At 39.4% G+C, this 9,900-nt stretch overlaps 1 protein-coding gene and 1 pseudogene across 2 annotated transcripts in view; both read left to right on the forward strand.

Annotated features, from left to right (window-relative positions):
• LOC146507178 (putative voltage-dependent N-type calcium channel subunit alpha-1B) overlaps positions 1-9,900 on the forward strand; it is a 285,564-nt gene that overhangs the window by 225,619 nt on the left and 50,045 nt on the right. The window contains 1 exon segment of the mRNA XM_085180590.1: positions 543-662. Within this exon segment, the coding sequence (XP_085036716.1) occupies positions 543-662 (120 nt within the window).
• LOC146507179 (uncharacterized) overlaps positions 1-9,900 on the forward strand; it is a 146,457-nt pseudogene that overhangs the window by 65,949 nt on the left and 70,608 nt on the right. The gene's annotated exons all lie outside the window — the stretch shown is intronic.

Genomic DNA, 9,900 nt, shown 5'->3' on the forward strand with positions numbered 1-9,900 from the left:
TCATGTCATATTCACTAGGTTCTGCTCTTCTTACTTTAACACAGAGTAAGAAGAACTTATAATCTTGTAATCCGTGTACAGATGATTGTTTTCATTCACAAATAATTCACTTTTGCTTTACTCTCAGTGAGAACAGCATAGTGGTTACAATTATATTACAAATAATACAAGTCTAGCCTATCTTTAAACCATTGTGTCATGGTGTCTGTTATCTCAATACTGAATTAAAGGAGCAGTGTGCAATCTCAAGACAACAATTGTTGTTTGTTGTTGATTGTTGTTAATGACACAGTGGGTATAATTAAGCTACAGAGTAGTAGCGGGTAGAGTCTGTGTTCTGCTAGTAACATCAATTGTTGATGTCAGTGATTAGTGGACTCTGTTGCTAAGAGACCATTAGCTAATTGTGGTTTTATAGAGATACGGCGGGTCCAGAGAGTTCCAGTAGTCTTCTCAAATTGAGTCCAAATTGCTTAATGCACCTCCAAATGTCATCATTGCATGCTGATGAGGCAGGGTTTTGTTTGTATTTGTATGCTCAGGAGTCGGTAGAGATGAAGAAGATGGAGACCAGTGTGAGCAGTAGAATTCCATTCACTGGCTCCGGTCTGGAAAACCAGGGCCGAGCTGCTTCGATGCCTAGACTCAATACTGAGCTGCAGGTAACAGCTCATCTTCACCAAACTTACTTACTTACCAAATTTACTTATTGATTTCATTCCTTATCGATTCTCTTATTGATGCTTCTATTGATTTTCATTTGGTTGGAGGTATTTCCTCTCGTTTTTGTGATCAGTGTTGGGGTCGTTACTCAAGTATTTTATTACACAGAAAACCTTTTTTTAAAGTAATGCAGTACATTACATTAGCGTTTCGCCAGTCTCTTATAATTACTATTTAACAATATAAAGCTATAGGTGTTGTTAATATAAACCTATACCAACACAAATCGGTGTCCTAATGTGTACACACAAATAGATTCTTCCTCTTAGTATCTAGGTATTGACCACAAAGGCAACGGCAACAGGTTGTTGCCATGGTGGGTCACTGCAAAAAAAACAAAATAGTATTATTTTACTATTTCGATTTCATTGTGGATTCGGTGTTTGAGTTAAGAGTGCACATACAGTGATCTGATTGATCAGATTTGTTTATTTGGATTTCAGATTTGTCTAATTTCCAAAAAATTACAAAAATCGATCTTGGTTCAAAGCAAAAAGAAAATAAATGCCGCATGTTAGTACAGTCAAATTATTCGATGGGTGTGAATGGCTGCATTAAGAATACGTGAGTCTAAAAAATATGTTTAATGGACAAGGTGTGGCATATCTGTAATTAATTGATTTTTTTTTCCATCTATAGGCCACACGGGTACACAGCCCATCAATGGGGGCCATAATTCTGGCTGGGTTGTAGTGGATTGAATACTCCTTTCACTAAATGACATGCAAATCAATTTATAACTTTTACGTGATTTGTTTTTTCTGGAATTTTGGTTGATATCCTGTCTTAATCAGATCTCAGTTTCGCTCAGAAGTAACATTAGTTATTTTTCTTAAAAGTAATGCAGAACGTGACTTTCCGAGTTAAGTAATAGATTAGAGTATTTATTACATTACTTTCACATTATATCTGTCTACTTTCTCAGTCATCCAGGTCATGGTAGTATTGAGAGCTTGAAAAAAGACGGCAGTTAGACTTCTTCAGGTTTGTTCTAATGACAAATGGTGGAGAGTCCCCCCTCTGGGGCTTGTCTCCTTTGGATGTGAACCTCAGGGTTGTTGACAAACTATTAATTATATGAGTCATCACCTGAGCCCAGCTGTGAATAAATGTTTGCTGCATGACCATAGCCAGGCTTAAGGGTGAAACCCACCCCATAATGTGGTCTCCAGTCGCATGATAGCTGAGTCCAGGTAAATAATTTTCCAGCACGTGTACGTTACACATGCTATTTTTTAAAATAAAAATTATGATTATTACTTTGCTAGCTATCAAACTCGCTGAAGAAATGATTGAAATGAACTGAGTGTGATGCAATACGGCAGCGCTATTATTTTTTGGAGTAAACTCTAGCTTTATGAAACCAGCTTGGTTTTTACAATACTGCGTCAGAACACTTTAACTTCTTTTATTCAATTTTAAGGGCTGAAACTTGTATTGAACTTTTCTGCTCTAACTTTTTTTTTTTCATTCTTTTATTTTTCAATACCAAACTGTCATAAAACACACAGGTACATATAGAAGTAATAATCTTTTTCTTTTTCTTTTTTATAGCATACAAAAAAACCCATAAATGAGATGAGTACCTGAATACCCCCCACTCGCTCCCAATAACGTAAAAATGAATATGTTACAGAGAAAATGAATTGACCCATGCAAAAAATACAAAACCCATACAAAAAAACACCAAAACAAACACCAAACAAACAAACAAAAAAATCAACAATAAGATAATAGTGTGTATCCTTATAGTTTAATATTAACATTAACATCTGCTAGCCTCAAAAAACAAGGTCTTAACATTAATCAATATTGATATAAATCTTAACCAACAATAGTAACAATATTAATATTAATGGTTACTTGCTCCTTGGTCAAAACAAATTAATAATGCTGGAATATCTTTAAATAGAGTATTCTTATAAGGTAGAACAGCCACTGCCGGGAATAGCAGAAAACTTTGTACAATGTCATATGGTGGACTACAGAGAGATTTCTCGTGCTGGTAACTTTTCTAAATATTTAAGTAATGGTTTCCAGTGAGTAAAAAAATCTATCCGATGAGCCTCTGATGGAGAATTTTCTCTTCTCCAATTTTAAGAGTCCTGTAGCCAGACTTTCATTAATGGTGGCTGAGATGATTTCCACAACAACAAAATTATTTTCCTAGCTATGAGAGAAGCAAAGGCAATAAGGTTATTTTGAATAGCTGCAGTATGAAGGTTAATTGGTGGTTTGCCAAATATAGCGATATGTGGAGTCGTAGTCAATTTTATACCCAATATATCCAAAGTTATTTTGAAGAATTGATGCCAAAATTCAGACAACCTAGGGCACGCCCAGAACATATGAGTAAGATTGCAAGATATCTGTGAGCATCTGTTACATTTATCATCAAATTTATCTGGGTATAATTTTGACAATTTTTCTTTACTGTAGTGTAATCTGTGGAAAACTTTAAATTGTCTGGCACAACTACAAGACAAATTAATGGACCTTACCTCTCCCTCCCAGAACAACTCAGAAAAACTCGTATGGAGTTCTGACTCCCATTTCATCTTGGTCCTGTATAAAAGAGATTCACTAGGCAGAGAAGCTAGTTTATAAAGGTAAGAAATATGACCCTTTACCAAAGTTTTGGCTCTGAGAACCAAATCTATTCCACTGGAAGCTGGGATTTGTGGGAATAAAGTTGAACATTTCTTTGCAAAGTTTCGCAACTGGAAGTACCAAAAAAACCCATAATTTACGCATTCAAAGGAGCTTGCAAAGAAAAGCGTCTGGACTTCTTTAAGTTACTTGAAGACGCTTCACCTCTCATCCGAGAAGTTTCTTCAGTTCTAAGGTCAAATGGTGGGGAGTCCCAGATTTAAACCTAGTGGGAGTATCCCCCCACAGAGGGACAAAAGGACCCCCTGCTGATCCTCTAATCGCCTGAGCCAAGGTGTGAAACTGGGTGTGGGTCCCAATCAGCCAGAGTTTCGGGTGAGCTCATTGTGAAACCTGGCCCCACCTTATCATGCGAATTCCTGAGGTCAGATGGCCCAGGATGTGAGTGGGCGTTAAGGTGTCTGGGGAGGGAACTCAAAACTGGATTGTAGATGGCAGACAGTTGGTGTCGTAAACCACGACCTCTGTTCAAAGATGGTCGCTCACAGTGGACATAGATGGCTTCTTTCACTCCTCTTTCAAACCATCTGTCCTCTCTGTCCAAAATGTGAACATTAGCATCCTCGAAAGAGTGTCCTTTATCCTTAAGATGCAGATGGACTGCTGAGTCTTCTCCTGTAGAGGTGGCTCTTCTGTGTTGTGCCATGCGCTTGTGAAGTGGCTGTTTGGTCTCTCCAATGTAGAGGTCTGGGCATTCCTCGCTGCACTGTACAGCATACACCACATTGTTAAGTCTGTGTTTTGGAGTTTTGTCTTTCGGGTGAACCAGTTTTTGTCTGAGCGTGTTGCTGGGTCTGAAATGCTGCTGGGATGTAATGCTTGGAGAAAACCCTCCTGAGTTTTTCTGATACACCAGCTACATAGGGGATGACAATGTTGTTGCGTCTGTCCTTTTTATCCTCCCTCGCTGGTGTCTGATCCTCTTTTCCGTGCCTCTTTGCTGACTTTAAGAACGCCCATTTAGGATAGCCGCACGTTTTGAGTGCTTCCTTTACATGTGTGTGTTCCTTCTTTTTTCCTTTTTTCAGGCTTAGAGGGAACATGTTCTGCCCGGTGGTGTAGGGTCCTAATCACTCCAAGTTTGTGTTCCAGAGGGTGATGGGAGTCAAAGAGGAGGTACTGGTCCGTGTGTGTGGGCTTCCGGTAAACTTCGATGTTGAGGTTGCCATTCTCTTCAATGTGCACGGCGCAGTCCAGGAAAGGCAAACAGTTATCCTTTGTGTCTTCCCTGGTGAACTTGATGTTTTTATCCAATGACGGTTTGAAAGAGGAGTGAAAGAAGCCATCTATGTCCACTGTGAGCGACCATCTTTGAACAGAGGCGGTGGTTTACGACACCGACTGTCTGCCATCTATAATCCAGTTTTGAGTTCCCTCCCCAGACGCCTTAACACCCACTCACATCCTGGGCCATCTGACCTCAGGAATTCACATGATAAGGTGGGGCCAGGTTTCACAATGAGCTCACCCGAAACTCTGGCTGATTGGAACCCACACCCAGTTTCACACCTTGGCTCAGGCCATTAGAGGATCATCAGGGGGTTCTTTTGTCCCTCTGTGGGGGATACTCCCACTAGGTTTAAATCTGGGACTCCCCACCATTTGACCTTAGAACTGAAGAAGCTTCTCGGATGAGAGGTGAAACGTCTTCAAGTAACTTAAAGAAGTCCAGACGCTTTTCTTTGCAAGCTCCTTTGACTACGATGACCTGGATGACTGAGAACCTTCACAGACATCATTTACGTATAGATCACCTAGAGTACCAAGTCCTTTATGTTCTAAAACAGAGAATCTTAAGTCCATCTTTGCTAGCACAAATAAGTGATTGTTGCAGATCGGGGTTGCAAGAGGGAGGGTGAGCCAACCAAAGTAACATCTTATTTGTGACCAAATTTTTAATGTTTCAGTGACAACTGGGTTCGAAGACCGGCTTAATCGGGACGATTGTGAGGTATCGCATGCTAAAGCACGTAATGACGAGGAACAGGAGGCCGCTTCACTCTGGCACCAATTAGTATATGGAGATGTACACTACAATAATATATTATACATATTAGATGCCCAATAATACCCAATTAAATTAGGCAGTCCTAATCCTCCAGCTGATCTATCCCTATAAAGAAGCGAGCGACTAGCTCTTGGACGTTTACCGGCCCAAATAAATGACGTCATTTATAGTTCTGAAAAATGATTTAGGCAGATAAATGGGCAAACTCTGAAATACATATAAATATCTAGGTAATACATTCATTTTAATAATTTGAATCCTACCAGCTAAAGACAGCGGTAGGTAGTTCCATCTTTGAAGATCAGCGACACCTGATGTTTTATACCCCATCTATCAATCCCTCCTAATCCTTTCACCATTTTTAAAGCTACTGAGAGTGGTTCAATCACTAATGCAAATAATAACGGGGAGAGTGGGCGCCCCTGTCTTGTCCCCCGGAAAAGTGGAAATGGAGTGGAGCATTGATTGTTTGTACAGACAGAGGCACAAGGAGAGGAGTAGAGTAATTTGACCCATGAAACAAAATTATTATTAAAGCTAAATTGTCTTAAAGAAAAGAAAAGATAGGCCCATTCCACTGTATCAAAGGCTTTCTCGGCGTCAAGAGATATTATAGCTTCTGGAACGTTAGAGGATGATGGAGAAAGAATGACACCAAGAAGTCTTCTTATGTTAGAGTATGAACGTCTTCCTTTTATGAATCCCGCCTGGTCCTCTGAGATAATTGAGGGCATAATCGATTCTAGTCGCCGGGCTAGGATCTTTGCAAGAATTTTAACGTCTACCGGGAGGAGTGATATTGGCCGATAGGATGTGCAGCTCAGTGGGTCTCTGCCTTTTTTAAAAATGAGAGAAATAATGGCTTGCATGAGTGTAGGTGGCAGAGTTCCTTGCTTGAACGAATAATTAAACATTTGCAGTAGAAGTGGAGCTAGCTGATCTGAAAAAACTTTATAAAACTCAACCGGGTAGCCATCTAGACCTGGTGATTTACCGCTATTCATTGATTGTATTGATTCTTTAATTTCTAAAATTGTAATAGGGGCGTCTAATTTTAAATTATTTTCAGATGAAACTTTAGGTAGATCCAATTTTTCAAAACTATTTAATTGGCTTTCATCTATGAAAGATTCTGAGGTATAAAGTTGAGTAAAGAAAGATCTGAAAGTATCATTAATTTTATCTGGATCTGAGGTTATTAAGCCTGAATCATCGGTTATCTGTATTATTTGATTTGACGCTGTTTTAGTCTTCAGTTGCTGTGCCAGGAGACGGCCAGCTTTATCACCATGTTCATATACTAACCCTCGAGAGCGGAGGAGAAGTTGTTCAGCTTCTGAAGTAAGAAGAATATCTAGTTCCGCTTGAAGTCTTATTCTTTCTTTATAAAGATCAGGTGTATTTGTAAGAGAGAGAGACAATTCTATCTCTTTTATGGCCTTCTCCAAATCTTTCTCCTGGGATCTACGTAGTTTATTAGAATAAGACTTAAAATAGATAATTTTACCTCTATAGGCTTTTAGAGTGTCCCATAGGATAGATGGGGAAGTTTCATTATTTTTATTAGTTTCACAAAAAAAAGTAATCGACTCAGAAATATATTTACAAAAGTTGGTCTTCGCCAGCAAGAGAGGATTTAGCTTCCAATATCTACAGTGGGGCAAAAAAGTATTTAGTCAGCCACCGATTGTGCAAGTTCCCCCACTTAAAATGATGACAGAAGTCAGTAATTTGCACCAGAGGTACACTTCAACTGTGAGAGACAGAATGTGAAAAAAAAATCCATGAATTCACATGGTAGGATTTGTAAAGAATTTATTCGTAAATCAGGGTGGAAAATAAGTATTTGGTCACCTCAAACAAGGAAAATCCCTGGCTCTCACAGACCTGTAACGTCTTCTGTAAGAAGCTTTTCTGTCCCCCACTCGTTACCTGTATGAATGGCACCTGTTTGACCTCATCATCTGTATAAAAGACACCTGTCCACAGCCTCAACCAGTCAGACTCCAAACTCCGCCATGGCCAAGACCAAAGAGCTTTCGAAGGACACCAGGAAAAGAATTGTAGACCTGCACCAGACTGGGAAGAGTGAATCTACAATAGGCAAGCAGTTTGGTGTGAAAAAATCAACTGTGGGAGCAATCATCAGAAAATGGAAGACATACAAGACCACTGATAATCTCCCTCGATCTGGGGCTCCACGCAAGATCTCATCCCGTGGGGTCAAAATGATCATGAGAACGGTGAGCAAAGATCCCAGAACCACACGGGGGGACCTGGTGAATGACCTGCAGAGAGCTGGGACCAAAGTAACAAAGGTCACCATCAGTAACACAGTACAACGGCAGGGAATCAAATCCCGCAGTGCCAGACGTGTTCCACTGCTGAAGCCAGTGCATGTCCAGGCCCGTCTCAAGTTTGCCAGAGAGCACATGGATGATACAGCAGAGGATTGGGAGAATGTCATGTGGTCAGATGAAACCAAAGTAGAACTTTTTGGTATAAACTCAACTCGTCGTGTTTGGAGGAAGAAGAATACTCAGTTGCATCCCAAGAACACCATACCTACTGTGAAGCATGGGGGTGGAAACATCATGCTATGGGGCTGTTTTTCTGCCAAGGGGACAGGACGACTGATCCGTGTTAAGGACAGAATGAATGGGGCCAAGTATCGTGAGATTTTGAGCCAAACCTCCTTCCATCAGTGAGAACTTTGAAGATGAAACGAGGCTGGGTCTTCCAACATGACAATGATCCAAAACACACCGCCCGGGCAACAAAGGAGTGGCTCCGTAAGAAGCATTTGAAAGTCCTGGAGTGGCCTAGCCAGTCTCCAGACCTCAACCCCATAGAAAATCTGTGGCGGGAGTTGAAAGTCCGTGTTGCTCGGCGACAGCCCCAAAACATCACTGCTCTTGAGAAGATCTGCATGGAGGAATGGGCCAAAATACCAGCTACTGTGTGTGCAAACCTGGTAAAGACCTATAGTAAACGTTTGACCTCTGTTATTGGCAACAAAGGTTATGTTACAAAGTATTGAGTTGTATTTTTGTTATTGACCAAATACTTATTTTCCACCCTGATTTACGAATAAATTCTTTACAAATCCTACCATGTAAATTCATGGATTCTTTTTTCACATTCTGTCTCTCACAGTTGAAGTGTACCTCTGGTGCAAATTACTGACCTCTGTCATCATTTTAAGTGGGGTAACTTGCACAATTGGTGGCTGACTAAATACTTTTTTGCCCCACTGTAAATCTCTTTGGCTTCATTGTAAACTGAAGATCTAATACTACTGTGGCATGATCTGATACCGTTAACGGTAGATACTGAGTAGAAACAATCTCAGGAATAAACCTTTTATCTATCAGAAAATAATCTATTTGCGAAAATGTACGATGCACATGAGAAAAAAAAGGATATTGTTTTGCAGTAGGATGAGCAAAACGCCAAGGGTCGATAAAGTCATATTGGTTCATAAATGTAACAAAAGCCTGGAATATTTTTGTAGGTGCAGATGAACGCGGGCTAGATTTATCTAATGTTGGATCAATAACACAGTTCATATCTCCTCCCATTATTAAAAGGTGAGAATCTAAATTTGGAATAGTAGCAAACAGTGAAGACACAAATTCATGGTCGTCCCAATTAGGAGCGAAAACTGAAATTAGGATAACCTGTCTTCCATATAGCTTTCCCGTGATAATGACATATCGACCGTTTGAGTCTCTAATTACTTTATCCGTGGCAAAATTTGTGTTTTTCCGAATTAGTATAGTTGTGCCCCTTGTTTTCATATCAAAACTAGAATGAAAAATTTGATCAATCCATGATCTATTTAATTTCTTATGATCAGAATTGCATAAATGTGTTTCTTGAAGAAACATTATGTCAGAGTTTAAATCTTTAATATGTCATAACTTTCGTGCGTTTTATTGTGGCATTTAACCCTCCAGTATTTAACGAAATTATCCTCAGAGCCTATCCACCAGTGGTTTCCCCTTTGGTTACAGTGGCCATAGTTTGGTGTCCAGCAGTCATGTTATCGTATCATTCTCGACGAGCAAGCAACCGCAAGTAATTAAAGTCTTCTGAGCAAAAATTACACGATAAAAAATAAGTATACACATGGCATTGAATTTAAAACAAACAAAATTATATAACAGTAAAAATATTTCCTTAAACATCAAAACTAATCCCCAAGTATCGTACTTCCCTTTCTCCATCTCCTTTCCTCTTCTTTACCCGTCTCAGCTTTGCAGCTTTTTAACAGTACAACTAAACCCCCATATTAACAATTATATACTTTAAGCAAACAATCAAGACATCTATTCAGTTAATTAAATGGTCCAAGTAATTAAAAAATATATATATTATCAGAATTTTCATATAATAATGATGTAAAACTGAAAAAGTTTAAGGTTAAAGTAAAAATACCCCACAATCACCCAAAACTGAACTCACATTGATCTGAAAGGTTAGCCTCTGTTACTTTA

This window comes from Neolamprologus multifasciatus, chromosome 12 (assembly GCF_963576455.1).
Source record: "Neolamprologus multifasciatus chromosome 12, fNeoMul1.2, whole genome shotgun sequence".
NCBI lineage: Eukaryota > Metazoa > Chordata > Actinopteri > Cichliformes > Cichlidae > Neolamprologus > Neolamprologus multifasciatus.